The sequence below is a fragment of the Columba livia genome, chromosome 5 (assembly GCF_036013475.1).
Source record: "Columba livia isolate bColLiv1 breed racing homer chromosome 5, bColLiv1.pat.W.v2, whole genome shotgun sequence".
Classification (NCBI taxonomy): Eukaryota; Metazoa; Chordata; class Aves; order Columbiformes; family Columbidae; genus Columba; species Columba livia.
This window is the reverse complement of record NC_088606.1, coordinates 7,025,515-7,045,722: the sequence shown is the minus strand read 5'-3', so window position 1 is coordinate 7,045,722 and position 20,208 is coordinate 7,025,515. Positions and strand designations below refer to the sequence as shown.

The 20,208-nt window shown below is 39.2% G+C and overlaps 1 protein-coding gene across 6 annotated transcripts in view; it reads right to left on the bottom strand.

Annotated features, from left to right (window-relative positions):
* Nucleotides 1–2,605: 2,605 nt before the first annotated feature.
* The window catches only part of HIF1A (hypoxia inducible factor 1 subunit alpha), a 34,289-nt gene continuing 16,686 nt past the window's right edge, over nucleotides 2,606–20,208 (bottom strand). For 4 of the 6 annotated variants that reach the window (XM_065065837.1, XM_065065839.1, XM_065065838.1 and 1 more), the window contains exons 5-15: nucleotides 17,723–17,835; nucleotides 16,643–16,845; nucleotides 15,141–15,247; nucleotides 14,837–14,984; nucleotides 13,741–13,961; nucleotides 13,275–13,555; nucleotides 12,623–12,745; nucleotides 11,998–12,392; nucleotides 11,057–11,165; nucleotides 8,162–8,288; nucleotides 2,606–7,999 (exon numbers count right to left, since the gene is read on the bottom strand). In XM_065065837.1, the coding sequence (XP_064921909.1) occupies nucleotides 7,848–7,999; nucleotides 8,162–8,288; nucleotides 11,057–11,165; nucleotides 11,998–12,392; nucleotides 12,623–12,745; nucleotides 13,275–13,555; nucleotides 13,741–13,961; nucleotides 14,837–14,984; nucleotides 15,141–15,247; nucleotides 16,643–16,845; nucleotides 17,723–17,835 (1,979 nt within the window). In that variant the 3' untranslated portion in view covers nucleotides 2,606–7,847. The remainder of the gene's footprint in view (nucleotides 8,000–8,161; nucleotides 8,289–11,056; nucleotides 11,166–11,997; nucleotides 12,393–12,622; nucleotides 12,746–13,274; nucleotides 13,556–13,740; nucleotides 13,962–14,836; nucleotides 14,985–15,140; nucleotides 15,248–16,642; nucleotides 16,846–17,722; nucleotides 17,836–20,208) is intronic. The other 2 variants (XR_010473235.1, XR_010473234.1) reach the window with 1 other exon arrangement.

Genomic DNA, 20,208 nt, shown 5'->3' with positions numbered 1-20,208 from the left:
TTCTGGTGGAGGGTCGAGTTTGGTTCTGTCTTCCACGGGGAGCCGCGCAGCTCTCCGTAGCTCCCAGGAGGGTTCAGGTGTCAGGGCGTCGTCCGAATCGCCTCTGTGGCCAGGGCTGGGCTGCGGGCAGGCTGCGGTGTGTGGGAGCGGGGCTGGGCAGAGGCACCTGCGCTGGGCAGGAGGCAGGTCCCGGGCCGGGCAGGAGAGCGCTGGGATGCTGCTGCACCCGTGGGTTGTGGACTCGGCTTGTGGGAGATTGACCTTGCTCTGAGGGGAACCTTAACGGGTGAAAAAAGGCACGTAGAGAAAGTGGCGAATACACACAGAATGGGTCCTTTAAGAGGATATTTAAACCTACCATCCCGTGTGTATTCGCTAATTTCTCTACGTGCCTTTAAAATATTCTTTAGGAGGATATTTAAACCTGTGGGAGTCTCGCACCATGATCAGATTAAAGATTCGCGTTTCGCGTTGTTAAATAATCATGTGCTGGAAAATGAATTTTAAATTTGCTGGCTCTGGCGCTGTGATGTTTTCCAGCTCACCATTAACAGTAACTAATTGATCCGAAGGTCGCTCCTTATAGCCAGGCACTTCAGGCTATCAGCTTCTACCATCACAATCGCTTGCACACTGCTTTAGGCACAAAAGCATCTTTCATCATTTATTATATTTCCCAAAAGGTTGCTGGAATCCAACCTTCAGCCGCCTTTGTAGATGAGCAGGAAATGAATGGCCATCAAACAGCTGTTGGCTTTAAGCACCACCGATTGCCGCTTCCATTGATTGTAGAACAGAACCATTAGCGGAGCTATTACATGTGAACTGGACAGGTTTTAGCAGCTGCAGGGCAAGAGCTGCACCTGCTGAGTTTGGTTTGCCGCTTTTTTCTTTTCTTCTTTGATTTTGAGAAGACATTTTCATCTGTAATTTTAGCCACGTTTAGAGATATAGGGCAGCGACCCCGTTCATCTGGTAAGTGCTTCTGCCTTCAACACATTGCACTGATTTTGAAACAGAATGCCAACGATATTGGGAAATCAGTCATAATGTACTTCCCCCCAATGGGCTGAAGCACTCAAAGCACAAGCAAGTTAATAATTGACACATTATGGAGCTAGTTCGTTATTACTTACAGGTCAAGCCAAGCCCTCCTGAGTTACAGCAGTTATCCCTTCATTTAAAAGGGATGGAGGAGTTTGTTTCTGGAGTGATGCCGAATTTGTAGAGCTTAAGTGTGTTTTATGATTTTTATATTCTAAGTGGTGAGTGCTGTGATTTCTCAGAGGTGGTGTTTCAAGAAATGCTACATGGATTTGTTTCTTTATAAGGCAAATGGGGCTGCATATCATGACACTTTAAGATTACATAAGATGCAGTGAGGATGAAGCTGTTGTGTTCATGTGTTAAGTTTTTCCTTGCAGAAAGTTTGGCTACAGTGTAAATAACAAAAATGCAAAGGAATAAAACAAAGCAACAAGGCGTCTGTGTAGAATCCCCCTTTCTGTGGTATATACAATGAAATAGTGTCAAGTCTTAGGTTAATTATAATCTACTTTTCTTGATAATGTAGTACTCCTTCAGATTTTTCATTAGATGGCCTTCCAAACTAAAAAAGAAAAAAGTAAGGAGGAGTGTGCTGGTTACTGTATCTTCTTTGTATTCTTAACTCTTAAACAAAAAGATGAAGGTCCTGTTTACCCTATTAATTTCTAGCTTACAAATTGCAAGTTAGAAAGCCATTTATCCTGCACAGATATTAATATCGGGGTCTTTTTCCAGTTGCATATGGCATAAATTGTTTTAAAACCTTGTGCAATTGTATTAGAACACACTTTCAAATTGAAGATATGAACATAAATCCATAAATAATCTTTTCAAGGATTTTTATGGAATTAAATGAAGGATATATTTTATTAAATAGTGTATTAAAACTTCTGTATGTACAAATGTATCACTGATACCAAACAAGCAGCTCATATCCTACTGTGGCAGCACAAGCCTTCTGCTTTCAGACTTCCCAACAAAGCAAGAACATGGCAAGAAATTCTTAATCTGTGCAGCAGGAAATGCTATCGATTTAACAAGACAGCAAGAGTCACAAATTCTTGTCAAGTTACTTGTGTGTACTGAGAGCAACTGAAATCACCTCGAGGTGCCATGTGGGCATCAAGCTGGTTTCTGTTTGGTTACTAAGGCCATTCTTGATGTGATTACTGAGAGATTTCATCAAATTTCTGTCCCTCTGCCTCTGTAGTTGTTTCTCCCTTCTCCATCTTCCCATAGAGAAGTTTACACCATCCCTAATGTCCAACTTGGTAAACTGTGTGCTTAAACTCTTTTGTCCATGCATGTAGTTGTCTTAATACAGGTGGGATAACTATTGTGTCGAAGGTGAACAGGATTCAGCTGTAAGGGCAAGACAATTTATAGATGCTATCGGACGCATGAATGCCTGGTGTCAAACTTCTGACTTCAGCATGCAAAGGGACTTTTAGTTACACTGCATAATGATTAATTAGTTCACTTTAAAAAGCAGTTTTGCCATCCTTCATCTTTTAGAACAGGGATAACAGATGAACAGAAAGATCACAGAGGTCACAAATTAGAAACAAACCCTCTATTTTATTGAATTTTATACTGTTACACAATCAAAAAGAAATACAGTCACAAGGATGTCAAAATGTCTCAAGAGAAATATCAATTGCAAGACGTTGTACTTGGTTCCAAAAAAAGAATTCCATTAAAATATACCACTTCTTCATGAGAGAATACTGCTATTATTCACAAAATCTACCATACTGTATAAATCCAGTAGCAAACTCTTTAACTTTTTGGTAACTTGGGAAGCCTTGCTCAAGGTAAACAGGGAAGCAGAAGGAAAATGACAACTCATTTTTAGAATTTGGATCAAAACTCAACAGTTCCCCAGAGTGGAGCTTTCTAGGGAGTCAAGTGCCTAATTGCTAATGGTATTTTTAATGAAAGCTGGATAGGCAACTCACAGGAATTTCTAGGAAAATGGTCTTTCTAAAAAGTCCTCCTGGCCTGCAAAATGTTGGTTTTCATGCTGGGCAATTACAGACTGAATAATGCACGTAAGCACAGTGAGGTTTGAGCAACACGTATATTGTTTGCAGTAGCAGCTATGGGAGGGGACAGGAACAGATGGGTTACCTGGGGCGCATCCAGCCCTGGTTCACCAGGGTCATTTACTCACAATTTCCACACAACGGTTCATTCAGCACTGTGACAGTGGACAATACTGGTGACACAGCCAACATTTCTGCCTTTAGCTACACTGTTGAGGTGTTTAAATATGCAGCACTTTAACCTGTAATCATCAGATATTATCAATGCCTACACTTTTATTTCAGTGGAAGCCAAGTTGACTAATTCATTCAAAATAAGCTTTAAAGTCTTGAAATTGCAACCAATGCTAAATATAAAGTTTTAATTGTTCTTTCTGGCCTTAATCTGTAACTCGTAATTACTTGGGGGGAGTTTAGTGTGTGTACACAGACACAACAGGAGAGAAAATTTAATAGCTAAATGCTTCCATTTCAGCCCAAGCTTTTCAAAGATCAACACACAGTCCAAGCCTGTCTCCATCGAGGGCAGGAAGGTATGTCAGGATGGTGTACTTTGGACTCCAGGCTATCTTAATTTACTCAGTATGTTACACCTGAGAGCAAGGTGGTTTCTTGAGCCTGGAGGAGACTGAGGGGAGAGCTCATCATGGTTACAGCTTCCTCACAAGAAAAGGAGCAGGGGCAGGTGCCGAACTCTTCTCTTCAGTGACCACCAACAGAATCTGAGGGAATGGCAGGAAGATGTGCCAGGGGAGGTTCAGGTTGGACATCAGCAAAAGGTTCTTCACCCAGAGGGTGCTGGACACTGGAACAGGCTCCCCAGGGAGGTGTCACAGCCCCAAGCCTGACAGTGTTCAAGAAGAGACTGGACAACACCCTCAGACACATGGTGTGAACTGTGGGGTGTCCTGTGCAGGGACAGGAGCTGGACTCAATGATCCTTGTGGGTCCCTTTCAACTCAGGACAACTCTTATGATTCTGAATTACTGGACAGCAGATTGAAGTGACTTCTTGGACTTCCTTTTCAGGTAAAGGAACATACGACACCATCATCAATACTAGTTTAAAAATTCCTTTACCTTTTAACAAGCATTTTTAATGGTAAAAACAAATTAAGAATCCATTTGTAAAAATAATTGTGCTATGCCATGAAGAAAGCATGGCTTGATGACTGCTGTGGTCACAATAACTTTGTGGGAGGTAACTTTGTTATTCTCCCCAGTTTATCAATTTCCACATAATGCACCATGTTTCCTATGCAGAAGGAAACACTGTATTTACCTGCAGTTTCTTCTTTACTACTGGTGAAAAATAAACACAATAATTTAGCACCTCAACATTTTAAAAAGGTAACAAGCCAGCAAAAATTATTCAAAATCGCTAAAAAAAATTTCGAAATGAATGTATTCTAGAAGTTTGTACTCCAAAGTAGGTTTATAATCAGGCTGTGTATTCCTAGAGTCTAAAAACACCCCCAAAAAAACAAAACAACAAAAAAGCAGCTAAAAGGTGCACTTCCAGATTTTGTGAACTCACATCTGCATTTAGCAAAGCTCTTACAATGCCAGAGGAATTGCTACTTTCCATTTTTTCTTCAGTGTCTCTAGGAGATTCACTTCTTTTTTTGGTTTGGCATTGTGTTCATTTTCTTTTTTTTCCTAGAGTAAACCAACACAGCTACTGCAGTTCATTCCATTAAATGCTGCTTTCAGTCACTTTTACCAGGACAGTTAACAAAATGCTACTCTGTGTTATTACATATAATAAAACATGTGAGAATTGGGAAGATTCTTACATGAAACGTGGCTCATTGAAATCCACAGCTGCTGTCATTAACACCAGGGTCATAGATCACACAGGTCACTTAAATATTCCTCCTCTTTTTAAAATGGGTTTTTCTCTACAAAAAAAGTGCAGCCCTCTTCAATTTAAGTATACTGAAGAGGAACTGACAGATCCAAACAGGTCAGGCTCCTCCAAAATGAGGTCAAGAGAGTAGCAAACCACCACCAAGCAGGAAGGTGTGGAGTTTCTCTTGGGGGAGAAGGACAACCCACCAGGCAGCTCAAAGCTTGCCAGAGCAGGAAGCAAAGCAGAACCCTCTGGTACCTTCCCCATGTCTACAGGACTCTCCTCACCATCTCACAGAAGCATCAGGTCACTCCATGCAGAGCTGAGCACAAGGGATGACTAAACAGCCGGTACTGTACTTCTTCATGCAACTTCTACTCAAACCATAAGAAATGTGCAATTATCCTCCACTACTAGTGCCTTATCTTCTTTTTTTAATGGAGACTATTAGCTACCAATTAAGTATAATTAATACAATTGTGTCATATTGAGAAGTGCTCCTTTCGGTGAAACAGTAATTTTAGAAAACAGCTTAAGCTTATTATAGAATGCAGTTTGTGTTGGAAGGACTGGATATTAGAAAGAAATTCTTTACAGAGAGAGTGGTCGGGCATTGGAATGGCTGCCCAGGGAGGTGGTGGACTCGCCGTCCCTAGAGGTTTTTAAACTGAGATTGGACATGGCACTTAGTGCCATGATCTAGTAAATGGACTGGAGTTGGACCAAGGGTTGGACTCGATGATCTCTGAGGTCTTTTCCAACCCAGTCGATTCTGTGATTCTGTGATTCTGTGACCTTCACAGCTCACCCAGTGCCACCCCTGCCATGAGCAGGGACATCTTCACCAGCTCAGGTTGCTCAGAGCCCCGTCCAGCCTGGCCTGGGATGTCTCCAGGGATGGCTCATCCACCACCTCTCTGGCCAACCTGTTCCAATGCCTCAGCACCCTCAATATAATCTACTATTCTATTGGTTTCAAAAGAGTCCAATGAAATCAAAGTTTCCAAAACAAGCCAAAACAATTCTCATGACGCTCCACATCTTACACTGAGCTAAGTTTCATTAAAATAGTTGGAAGAACACACAGACTGTTTTCACCCTATTTACACATTACAAGGTTGTATCAGTAGCATCGTGTTTTAAGACAGGGAAAGGAGAAAAGTCACCTGGTCAAAGTTACTGAGTGAACAGCACAAGAATGCAGAACACGCTTTATCATTAAGTGCCAGCTTCACTATTTAATCATGCAGTTTTGTGATAAAAATCCATCTTTAATTGATCACTCCCATAATTTTTACTTTGTCCTGCTTTCCAGTGTTACCTTGATAGAGCTTCCAGAGACAAGCCTTTAAGATGTTCATTAGGAAAAATCTTCCCACTGTAACACAACCCAAACATGCCATCTCCTCGCTTTCAAGTTTGCTAACTGGTGTGATAACAGATTTCAAAATTTAACATCTTTGGCGAGCGGTAGTACAACACTGTCTAGGAGACTTCAGTACTGAATAGGCTCAATAATTAACGCGGAGATGTTACAATCAAAATAAGGAAGCAGTGATTCCCAATCGGCTCTAAGTTTTAAAAGGGGAACATTGATGAACAATAACCACTAACAAAAATATAAATTATCTCATTTCTCTCAGATAACACACTCCCCAAGGGGGCCTGGTCCACATATAGTTTATTGATGTAAGAAAATAATACAGTTAGTGTTAGATCCAACCACAAAGAGCAAAAGAACGAGTGAATGAATGGAGGTTTTGTACAGTACATATAGGAAAATAAGATGTTTGTGACAACTATATATTTCTAAATAAAAAGGCTTCTAAATATATTCAAGTTATTGAAATCTACATGAAAACATATGGATGTTAATAGCAACAAGGTGCGTAAAACCAAAACATCAAAATATTGAGCAACTCAATGAAGTACTAGATAAAACTTGGCTAACAATGCAAGATGTTTTACAATCTGCTTGAAATATCACCTATACCACACAGGGTAAGCTGAACATTTAGATTTAAGATCATACACAATATTAGCATTAACTTCAACAACTACAGGCAGGGATTTTTTTTTAAGCTGGCAAAGTGACTACTTTAAGAACATCAAACTCTCTCTAAATTGAGAACGTATTCAAATAAAATGCTGCTAGCCCTTTCCAGATAAAGCCTTTCCTTTGCCTAACCACACTCACTTAAGTCAAAAGCATCAGACAGCATTTAAGAACAATTTATATTACAACGTGACTAAAATAATGACATAATCCTGGTTTAAACATGATTTCGTAGGCAAACAAAAAAAGATTCTTCTTAAAAACTAGTTTTTATAAATGCAGAATATATTGCATGAGGAACTGCTGGTATTTTTTAAGAAAATATATTGTGCGATTGTGGCTACAATGCACTGCTGCAAAGCGTTGTTGTTTCTTATAAAAACTATTAAAATAAAAAAAACTTACTTGAACATAAAGAGTAAGAGAGCACAAGTCTTCCAACCACCTGTGAAGAGCAGGATGGAAGTATTGCCAGTTTTACCTGTGTTGACGTTTCACTAATGATAAGTTTTGGTGACCAACTCCCCAGCCAAAAAATAAATAGGTTTTTTTTTTTAATATCAGGTGCATATTTCAAAGCTGCTATTGCAAGTGTGTTTTAAATGTAATGGACATAAAAGTGTATGTACCAAAGAATTATAAAAATGCACTACAGTTTTGAGTTATTGTTACATAAAGAACATATTAAAAAGACTGTCAAAATAAGTAGAAAGGGGATCAAAACTGAACTAACTGAATTAGTGCAGTACTGTAGCCAGGCTTCTAAAATCAGATATAGAAAATATAAATAGACTGCTTTAGGTGATGATTCACCAGTGTCCAAAAAAGGAACAAGTATTGTGAAAGCTCAATTAACTTGATCCAGAGCTTTGAGCAGTTCTTCCCCCTGTAGCAGGTTTCTGTTGCCTTGTATGGGAGCATTTACCTCGCAGTCGTAACTCGTGAGTTGGGGGAGTCCACTCTCATCCATCGACTGCCCTAGAAGTTTACTTGCTATGTCTATAGAGGGAGGGGAAGGAAAAACAGTGCACTTTATTCGCCAGGCTTAACCTTTCCTCCAAAACTGCTTACAAAGGAGGCGAGTTTGGATGCTTTTGTCACTCAGTTCACACACAGCCGCCATCCACCCTCCTCTACACATGAAAAAAAGCCAATACTAACCAGTTGATAATAGAATGATTGTCTTTTGCTCCACTCCGTTATGACTGTTTGTTTTACATCCCTTTACACGTTTCCAAGCAAGTGTTGCATTTCCTCCACGGTCACCTGTCTGCTGGAATAAAGACCCCTAGAAAGAAATACAATAAATCTGCTTTATTGAATACTGTATCTTTCTAGGCCTCCACATCCCTCTTCCAAACTAACAGCTCCTGTCACTAATTACTAATGTAGACATTGTTACAATTGAACGGGCACTTCAGGCAGAACTCGGGGCAGGGGGAATATATTTCCAAATACACTGGCTTTGAAAATTATTTACAAGAAAACCTAATCAGATTTCAAGACCTTATTTCCCCTACAGCAAACAATTACTAAATGCTGGTTATCTTTAGTTACACGCTCAAGATTAGCATGTACGTGTACACCCCCCCCACCCCCCATTTAATTACCACTGCTCTTGTGTGAGTAAGCATCAGCTTTTCACTCCAGTCCCTAATGGTTTTCTGCACTGGAATTAATAGTGTAGACAGGAGATTCAGGAACCTCAGTAGGTCAATTCTATCTAAATTTAAGATGTAAGTTCTGCTGGCACTCCAGTTATTGCCATCCAGCCACCTGACCCATCGTAGGGAACGCAGTCCTAAGCCACTCATTGCAGATACAGCTCTTAGCATGTTGACAGCAGTACAAAAGATACAGAGATCAGAAAACTTCTAAGAGCTCCATATAATTAGGATAAGTAAGAAGCTGCCACTGAAACAGATGGGATGGAAAGAAAACACGCCGTCCTAGTATCAAGTCTGATGGCAAAAGTAGTTGAATCTGCGAAGTTTTGTCTTGTTAGTAGTACTGACTGCTGCACAGAGAGGAAAAGGTATTTCAGAACGCTGCCATTATCCTGAATTGTAAAAACCGTATGTTTTCAGGTTCTGGAACACCCATGCAAGTCAAAAGGACAGTTGTATAATAGAAGTTACAGCTAAACAACTCAGACTTATAAGCTGCATTTCATAGTAAGGTCAGTCACCTACATTGTTACTCATTTTTCTTTGTTTATTTGGTGGGTGTTTTTGCTTTTATTAGGAATGCAATACAGCCCTTCATATTAAAAAAGATACAGCTCATCCTTTTCAGCACAATGATTCGGATCATCAGTTTCATAACCTTACTATAACACATCTTGCTCTTGTCTCATTCTCCCATTTGCTAGAAAACTAAAGTAGTATTTCACTTTTGTCTTCACTTATTTCCAGTCTTTGCAAAGTTCCACTTCCTTACAGCTAAGAAATTGTGGCAAGTTTTTGCATAATCCTAGAATACCATGTATTATAAGCCTGGATTTATCATAAGTGTGTGTGTGCAAGGCCTAGCTCATCCACTCAGAAATGCATTGTGGAGAAAGAAGCTGAAAATGAGAAGCACTTGCTTGAAATAACGTCAGTAAGACCCAGCTACATGGAAAACTCAGCTTCTGTCTGTACAGAAACTATCGAAATATTTAGAACATTTTTGTCAGATACAGAAAAAAGTTTAGCAAAGGATGAAGTTTGAACCTATAAGCATTAATAAGAAGCCTGAACACTATTATAGCAGTTAATACAGAACCGCTGTGTTCTGTGTATTTAATGCCAGCCCATGCTATTTTGAATGTTTTACGACCAACACCGTATGACAGCGGCAGCACCGTCACATGAGAAAGGGGCAATGAAAGGCAATAAAGTTTCTTGCAGAGCTGTGAATACTTACAGAGCTACTGGAAGCAACGGAACAACATGCATGAAAGTGCAAAGCATTTACCAAGTGAAAACAATGGCATAAGTATGATTTTTTTTTTGTAATACAGTCTGCTTGCCTCATAGAGAAAGGGGAAAAAAAAAAAGGATGTAATAGCTTTCTCTGCTCTTCTAGAAGAAAGGAATGATAAAGACAGTATATAGTGATTTGTCTCGTGCCCAAACCAGAATAGTAATACAGGAATAATTCCCAGTTCAGGAGAAAAATAATCCTGCACTGTGAGACGTGATGGATGACTGCACCCAGGAGATGGACCGCTAGAGAAAGAATCTCAGTTGTTACACTGCACTAGAGGAACCAAGAATTAACTGTGCGAACACTTGAGAGAAGTGAGAACTTGTAATGAAGGCAAGAAGAGAGAGAACTATGTAATATAGCAAAGTTCAAGATTTCAAAATATTAAGAACTGACAGCAAGAGACAAAGATCATGGAAACGGAACACTCTTGCAGAAAATAACAAGCTAGATAGCCCCGTTTCAGTGACACAAATGTAAGAATACCTAAAAAGATTCTTTTAAATAGTGAAAACAGATGATGAGCTACACACAACCGCACACACTAATACTAGAGAGAGGGTGCATGAAATGAAAGCGGCAGTAATATACATTTGCTAGGTTATACGAATTCTATTCCTTTATGGTTCAGACGGTCTTGTTATCTGATCAAATATCTCAAACTCGATGGAAAAATGAAAGCGTAGAAAGCAGCATAAGAACACTATCTCCAGCACCGACATAGCTGAAAATTGAGTTTGAATTTAAAAGTGAAATAAATACGGCAATTGTAAATTTACATGTGATGTCTTACACATTTGTGCCTATTCAACTGAAGAACATGTATTTTCACAGAATATCTAATATCTTCTCTCTAATCAAGAAATGTGCTTGGGTATAGAGGACACTTTTGAAACGGCTGACAGTAAAAGAACTGAAATCAGAGTATCTGCATATGTTGGGCATTTCGCTATAGAACAATAATTATCTCTGATCCCAAGATTCCACTACACACCAACAGCTAAACTCAGGAGTCTGCACTGATGCCTCATTTCAGAAATTGCAAGGTTAAAAGTGAATATTTTAAAATGGTAAAATAAAACTCACAATTCCAACTGCCTGAAAAAGTGAACCATCATGTTCCATTTTTCGTTTTCTCTGAGCATTATGCAAAGCTAGCATCTTTGGATTTAGTTCTTCATCCATTGCAGTAGATCTAAGAAAAATTGATTCAGGCTGTTAAGACGTTGCTACTATCCTCAAGCCATTCTTCTTTTGTGGTCACTTATACACAATATCACAGAACTGAATTCATGAACTATACTACTTTGTTTCATAATTGACTCATTTCAACAATCATTGTCTATGAGCATAGAAAAATGTTAGCTTTTAATCTTGCTCTGAAGTTCAGAATGAGTTATAGCAAAATTTTAATTCTTTGCAGAAAAATAACAAAGCATAAAAGTTCAGCAATTCACTTTCAACAGAAAGAAGGGAGGGAAGGATGAGAAAAAGTCTATTCTGAATATTTCTACGTACAGATAAAACTTCTATGTATCGAAGGTCTGATGTTCGCAGGATTTTCTATCATGATAAATATCTACTACAAATGCCACAGTCCATCATTATGAAATAGGTCTCGCTTTAAAAGCAATAAATGCAGCACACAAACTGCTGTCACCTCTTACCTCATAACAAAGTGGACCAGAAATACTGTGTGGGTACAACTACTTGTATGTTGCCTACTGCATTCTTTTAAAAAGGCTGCATATCAGATACAAGAGCAGAACAAAGTTATGAACAGAGTTTGCATGTAGTAGCTGCCTGTGACACAAGATATTTATGTAAAAGCTACTGTGAAATTAGCTTTAGGGAAGCTTGCTACACAAACAAAAGAAACTTGTTGTAAATGTCCAGATTTAAATATATCAATTTCTGCTTTCACATAGAATGCCGAAGACAACATACAACAGTTGGCAGTATTTAAAAATGGATTCCATCTAATTTCTTGAACAGATACTAGTGCTCAAGCTTTGCTTTTAAAATACCTTTTGTTCAGCGTGACCGTTAGCAAGCTGGGCGCTCCCGGACACGATTTTTCCGTCTGATCCACTGTTCCCTTTCCCGCTCGGATCGGAGACGCGGTCCGACTCCTGTTCCCACTGTACGGTGATGCTGGGGCACTACTCGTTTCGCTGATTATGTGGACAGGAGATGAAGGAACAATTAGCGTCTTCACATCATCCACACGTTCTGTCACTGGTTTTATTTCATCAGCAGTACTTGATGGTGTTTGAGTCTGCTGGAATATGGTAATGGTGGCCGTGTTTTGAGAGCCAGAAGAACTGCTTTCCAGCGGAGACAGCTGATCAAAGGAGCGCAACTGGAAGTCATCATCCATTGGGATGTAAGGAGCCAACATCTCCAAGTCTAAATCAGTTTCCTGGGAAAGACGAGAGGTAAAAATTATAAATATGTAAGAACATCTCAGCTATGACTTCATGGCTTCATTAAGGCTCTTCCTTTTACCAAATTCTTACAATACTCTTTTTGTAATTAATTCTAGTAAAAATGTTACATAAAAGAGGAAAAAGGTTCCTGAAGACATTCTAAAAGAAAGAGAAGCACACTAAGTATCAAGATGATACAGAACTTTCAGTTAATGTACATTACCTGAGTAGAGAATGGATTTTTTGCCTCTGTATCTATTGCAAAGAGTTTCTCCACTAATTCCAGTTTGAACTCATTAGCCATCTCATTATCCACATCAAAGCAGTAGTCGTTGGGACTACTGGGCTGTGAAAACATTTTGAGCACAGTTTTAAGTTTCTGTCATTACATCATTTCACATTGAATCTACAGATCCTCTGAAAAAAATGTTCTAATGTAAAATCCAATTCCAAGCTATAGCGCCACAAAATTAAAATGGGAAAGGAAAACATTTATCAGTATACATTCAAATTTACCACACCTGGGAAGCACATGATTAGTTGGAACCTGGAAGGAGCCTTTGCAGTAATTTATTACAACTAATTTGCTGTTTACAGAAGTTCTCTCTCAACCATTCTTTTATAGAACAACAAATCCCAAGCTCTTTTTATTTCTATCAGGTGGTAACGTGTGCATTTGCAAGACTCACTTTAAAGAAAAGGTAATTCTCAGTATGAAAATTTATCTTTCTCCTCAACATGGCGTGACTTGACAAAGTCACAGCTTGGAAATAATTTTCAATTCCTGTCTTGGCTGCATCCTTAACCAGATTTGCTCCACAAGCCCCAACAGCACATCCATTTTAATAAGAGCACATCCAAATGTCGGAACTAACCTCGGGTGAACTTTGGGTGGTACTCGCATCAGAAGGGCTGGTCGGTCGCTCTTGCGCCTGCGGTATGGTAAAAGAAAGTTCGAGCGGCTCTGTGTTTGGCTCCAGCTTTGATACAACTTCTCTATTGAGTGCAGGATCAGCGTTGCTACGAAGTGGCTTCGTAGTTTCAGAGGCAGGTAGTGGGGACATTGCCATATTTATATTCTGCAATTTCTCACTGGATGAGGGGAGCATTACATCATTATACAAAGGAACTTCATCACATTGTTGTTCATCAGACTCTACAAAAATTAAAAGAAACCATCAACCTAAGTAACAATACTGAGCGTGTCTACGGACCTCACTACATTTAAACTGCACCTGAAATACCACCAGGCAAGTGATATTGGGAGGTGATGTTTCAAAGTTTACTGTAAAATACTAACTTTACTAATTAGCATGCTCTCCAAATTAAACACACACCCACCATTACTGCTGAAATCTAGAGAGATAATTGTGTCTCCAGCAGCTGGGGCCAGCACAGTTAAAGCATCTGGTTCCTGCTTAAGTTTTTCAAAAAGGCTGTTGGTATCATCCAGGTCATCTTTGCTGAATATTTTGGTCATTTTCATATCAGGAGACTCCACTGGTTTCAGCATACACTCAGTTTGTCCCAGGGAAAAAATTAAGTCCTTCTGAACAATTCCACTGTCAGACAGAGAGGGAAATGACTGTTAAAGAACAGCTAAAAGGAATAAATTCAGGCTTAATGGTCTAAATTGGAAGAAACACACACACACGCACCCCACAACAGACAAAAACCCCCAGCACAACCACCACACATACCACAAAATTACCAAGATAGGAGATTTAAGCTTTTTCTCCCCCCTCATTCTTTCTTCAAATGTAACAGATAGAGCAAGCACTAACTGTGGTGCCATCAAAAAAGCGACAAAACCACACTTGCTTTTCCAAAGGTAAAGATAAAATGTTAGATATTTCCTAAAACACTTTTCTTCATTTTAAACAAATGTACAATATGTTGATAGATTGACACTGGCACATTTGTCAAAGTTCTGAAAAAACTGCAAGACTATTCTACAGACAAACAGTCATAAAGTCTGCCTTCAGTTGAAGCTTTCAATTAAAGGAGGAATTTTAAGGAAGAAAAAGATAAATGGGCTTAAGAAAGGCACCATTATGGCTGCTTTGACTCCATGACTAAAAGTTATTAGTGAAATTAACTGCTCCAGACTGCAGACAAAGGTTAAGGAGTTGTCCAGAACACACACAAATTCTCAAGTGCTTGCATCACAACAGTCCAGAAGAGGTTGGCCCTACACTCATTTGCAATAAGAGACCTTCCCACTGACATCACTAGATCAAAAAAATGGTTTGTTTTCAAGTACAATTCCTAATCCTAGAACTGGCAACAAAAATTTCCCTGGTAGGAAAAATAGTAACATAACGTATTCAACACAGGACCACATTCTCAGTTGAAGAGACATAGACAGCTCCATCAGTATCTGAATTCGTATTCAATAAAAACTATGACAAAGAATAGTGATGTCCACTCAACTTACCTCAACACATAATTTACACACACTATGCACTGCGGCTGAGAATTCTTAGTGTTGTAGATAACAGTCGCTTGAGTTTCAACCCAAACGTAGCCACCTTGTTTCGCAAGCATTCTGTACTGCCCTGTTGTCACCTGCCCTTTTGTGAACACTGAAAGCAGAAAGGACACCAGCTTTAATTCCAGGCAGAAACAAAATGAAACCATTTAAGAGAAATATTCACTTCAGATTCCTATCTGCAATTTAAAGCAAGCCCTGGTGCTGCTGCTGTACGTCATCTCTTGTAGTCAGAGGGTTTCTCACTTACTGTCATGGTGTGTTTTGGTCAGATGATCAGAGTCCAATGCATGATAATACTCGTAGATAGAGCGACCCAGGAGTTCCTCTGGCTCATACCCCATCAACTCTGTAATTCTTTAAAACAAGGGAAAAAATTGTTAGGTAAAAGCAGGCAAGGAGTAGCGCAAATACCAGAGCACTGGGATGCTTGGACATCCCAGGTCTCACTTCCATACACATTAGCAGCAATTTGGGTTTACTTGGAGTTTTCATTTAGAAATAAATTACTACTTTTTTATGCTTCTTTCAGAGAGAAATATCAGCAGGCAGAGGATTTTACTTCTCATTGAATATGTATAAATCATGTCCTGTGGTGGACAGGATTATGTAAATCCCTGCTTTCCAGAGTTGTTATTTTTTTTCCCTGAAAGGTAGACCAGCTACTTACAGACTAGAAAATCCAGCTTAGGCAAATATGAGAATTCAATAAAATAACAGAGACATGCTTCAACGGTTTTAAACCTGCACCTGAAATAAATTAGGAATCAGATTTATTCTTCCCACTGTCAATCACAACCAACTTTTAAAGACAACAGTATTTTCTTCAGCCCCTAGAGGGCAATGCTAACCAGCGGAATACCTTCATTTTGCCCTATTCTACCTGCAGAATGTGACCAAATAAGTACTTTTTATGGGACAACATCAGTCCTAGAAATATGACGTTACTGCAGAGGACAGAAAGTGACCTGCACTAACATGTCTTTGCATCTAAACCGCAGCAAGTAATTAGAAGTTCATTTCTGTGATAAGGAAAACTAAACTCCGAGAAGGCAGGAACAAATAATACCCACTTGAACAAAAGAACACAAACCAAAAACCTCAGGTCAATAATTTCCGTCACTTGTTTTTCAAATTTGTCAAGCTAAGCTTCTGAAGCATAGCAAGAGCAATCTTATGTATTTGACTATATGCATGATTTGTACCAGAACACAACATTTCATTTGGAACAGCAGATGGGTCGCATCAAAAATACAGCTGAAGTTTTGGAGGTTATTTTGGACTGGAGAAAGCAAACACTGATCTACTGAGGAAGGGAGAGGGGGGAAGTGGTAACAATAAAATGCATCTGACAAGTGTTACACACCCACTCTCTGCAGTCCCCAAAATGCGCCACCAGCTTTGACAAAACTAAAATCCTTCCTGTTTTTTCAGTGTCTAAAAGAATCTTCTCATATCAATTTAACCACTGCCACTACACTAAAGACCAGTTTGAGCAGGTAGTTAACTGTAGGCAAAGGATTTATTCCAAAGGAAGAACCCTGCAGCCTCCTCAGATTCAAAAATCTGTCTTTCAAATAAGATATGCTGATCAGTTCGTAAAAGCCAAAGCATCCACGCAATAATCAAGTTAACAAGTACGACTCTGTAAATGTACAAGGCCAACATTAGCCAAGGTGTACAATCCCTGCAAATCCTTCAAGTGAATTAATCATTTATATATATATATATATATGAATATATATATATTACCTTTCATCACAATAGGAAAATTTCATATCAAGACTGTGACGACTGAGGAACGTTTTACTGTCCAAGGGGACCTCAATGTTTGACGGATGAGGAATAGGTTCACAGATCAACACCAGACACGTCATGGGAGGCTTTTTGTAGCCACAGTGAGTTTGATTACCGCACGTGTCGTATACGCGAATATGTCCAGTGCAGTGGAGTACCTATGGGAAAGGTATATTTTAAAGAGAGACCAGGGTCTTGTCTGTCAGACAACACAACTGTATTCCCATTTCCATATTCCATTTCCTCAGCAGGAGGTATCTTACTATTTCAATTTCAAAGTTATGGTAACAGTAGCAACCTCCATTTCAGATCTGCTGCAGAAGAGATCTTAGAGATCAAATGTATTCTTCAAAACACAAGTTTTGCATTTTGTGGTTTCCTTTTGTTGTTTTTTTTTTTTTTTTTTTTAACCATTCTGAAGTAGAAATTGTTCAGAGACAGCAGCAAAGAAGAAAAGTCGTTTGATCCAGAGTAACTAAATTTAAGTTATAAAAGAGAACTGTGAGCTGGAACACCACTTGCTACAGTAAAAGGTTACTTATTGTCCAGAGGAGAAAATGCATTCGCTGCAGAAAGTTAGTGGGCTCTTTTTGTTCCAACTCTTACAAAAGGGACAGCCAGCGGCTGCAGAAAGAACAGTATTGAAGTCCTTCGGAGAGACCTCGACTGTCACATTTACAGGGTCAAATCAAAAGGAATCAGGTATAAGTGGTGTTGAGTATTTTTTCCCAGAGGAGGCGGCTTTACGCAAACATCTTCAGTAATTTTCATTTCCAATATGTAAATGACCTCTAATTTAAAATGGAGAATTCATTAAAAGACTTTTGAAAAGCTAATTTAAAAACATTGTTTCAGTTACCCCTGTGATGTGTTCAGCATTAAAATTCAGCATATTGAAGCACAATCATTAAATTAGCTAAGTACTTAATGAAAAATCAAGCTCGGTACATGAAGTAAAAATGTTGAAATATGGTGAGTTATGACATCTGAAGAAGCAGCTGCCAACCTACATAAATATTCCTTGGCATTAGTTACCTTCCACGTAGCAGACTTTATATTCACTGTTCGTCCCCTGCTAGTCAGTGTACACTTCATTCTGAGAAAAAAGCTGCGCTCCGTGTTTTGCTCTTTGCCCTTTTTCACAGGACCTAGCAAAAGCAAACAGTAAAACCAATTCTTAAGCTCTTGGATCATCTTCCAAAGGCATTTAGAAAAACCCAACACCTTACTGAACTCCTAAGACTAGGGGAAAACCCCCAAAATAAGTTAAAAAGATTGATAAAGCTAACAGTGCTTTCAACAGTAACACTTTTCAGAATAAGTTTTACTGTGAGGTAGGCAAAAAATGATATTTCAGTGTCTTACAATCAGTATTGTATTTGCAGCCAACTCTACACTCATGAATTTCAGGAAAAAGGGGTGGAGAGAAAAACACTGATTGAAAATTTAATATGTATAAATATTGTGTCAGAGGACAACAAAAGCCTATGCTGAGTGAGAATTACTGTTGAGTTGGTTTCCACCGAAATGCATCGGTAACTCACTGCAGAGAGGTTCAAATCACATACATTTGGGGCTTGTAGCTCTTCAGGACAGCAATATTTTCAGGTTTTAAATTCAGAATTAACAGCTCTGCTGTTTACATGCATCCAAATATTCCCACAGTGACTTGTTTTCTTAGAGCAACCAGGGACCAAGCGTTTAAACATATTATTAGCATTCTTGGGAAAAAAACTCAAGAAATCCTAATACAAATTGATATTAACAGCACTAACTTTTTAGCCTTATTTGCTAACCACAAGCTTTTAGTTAAGTTTTGCCTTTAGAGGGGAGAACTTTCCGAGTCGATTGCTAGCGAGGCTATTCTGGGCAGAGAAGGTGCAAACTGATCCTATGGGGAGAGCTGCGAGCGGCTCGCTGGGCACGGAGGGAGGAAATAAAAGCACCTCGGACAAGGAGCACTGGAAGAGCCAGTTTGCCAGGACACACAAAGGAGCGAGGACCAAATCACAGCTACAAAATGGCTTGTGCTGCAGCTATTAGCTTGACAAAACTCATTAGAAATATGTTATGGCCCCTATGCCACCTTGTCTAGCGCTTCTAGAAGAGGCACAGACTAACAGGGACAAGCCTGCTTTATGTCACATCAAAATATCCTCAATAAAGGAGGAGGGTGGGAAAAATAAAAAACAAAATAAAAAACACAGCAGGGTTCAGAGAAGCAGCCAGTCTAGAAATTCATAGTTGAAGATCACATAGCATTATTGGTACCAACTCCTGATGCTTAAGGCTCTGCCTTGAGAAGCGGCCGTAAGAGATGGAGCAACCTTCTCATGGCTGATTCAGCACTGGATATTATTTTTAAAATTGCCAGCTTTCAAAGCTTAAAAAGCAACTTCGTCAACACAGAATGCAGTTCAGCTTCTGCCAGTCACATTTGTATTTGTTTGCACCTGTATAATCCCAAAGGGGAGTGCTTAATACTCAATTCAAAAGCGAAATAATTCCACTGATGTAAGAACTGCAGTAGAATGCAACCTGGGAATCCTAATAAATGTAAAAAAGTGCTATTATTACTGTAATTTAGAATTTTGTCTGCCAACTTCATTTGCGAAACAGATTTTGTAATAATGCTTTTCAGACATCTTCCTCCAGTCTGGTCAATTTAGACACACCAGAGTTGGTTTGCATGAAACACAGTAAATATGACATTTTTAAGAATAAGCTTTTGCAACAAGACCATTTTTTACACTGCCTTATTGCAGTTGTTTCCCCACACCCCCCATGATGCTTTATTCCAAAGCCAGGAGGGTCTAATCTAGCCTTGGAAATGTACATCATTACTAAGGGCAGACAAGTCTAGAAAACGCTTACAAAATCAAAGTCGGGCCCTTAGCACTAAGATATTTTATCAGGTCTCTCCCACTGAATTAAGTAGAACCACATTAGACTTCTGATTTACAGTGCTACAGGGAAGCCGAGGTCAGGCTTGGTAATTTATCACTATCTAGATTCAGAGTCCATATAACCCTTGTTTGCTGGAACAGGAATTAAGAGAGGCTGGATTTTAGACTTCTAACAGCTGAGTAAAGCAGATTTGTTTCGAGGCACAAAGACTGCCAAGTCTTTATAGTCATTAGCAAAACTTTAGAAGGCATAAAAGCAGTAATTCATGGGCATTTGTTAAATTGGAAAGCATAGAGAACAGGTTAACACAGTGTTCTACTCCATCGGACGAAGAACAGTCAGAAATTTGAAAAGATACCAATTTCATGCACCAGTTAAAAGGTGCAGAGAAGCATCCATCCTAAAGCACTTTTTGGGACTGTCCAAGTACTCCCTGATTAAGTTTATGCCATCCTAAATATAGTATCTTTCTTGTCTTAAGTATACCACTACAGATTTCTGAAGAAAGCATTTGCTTTTATGTTGTTGCTTAAAGGCAAGCCCAGACCAAGACAAATGCACCGACTTAACTTCTCTGTATCCTTCTACGGCAATTGCTTAAGATCATTCTCATT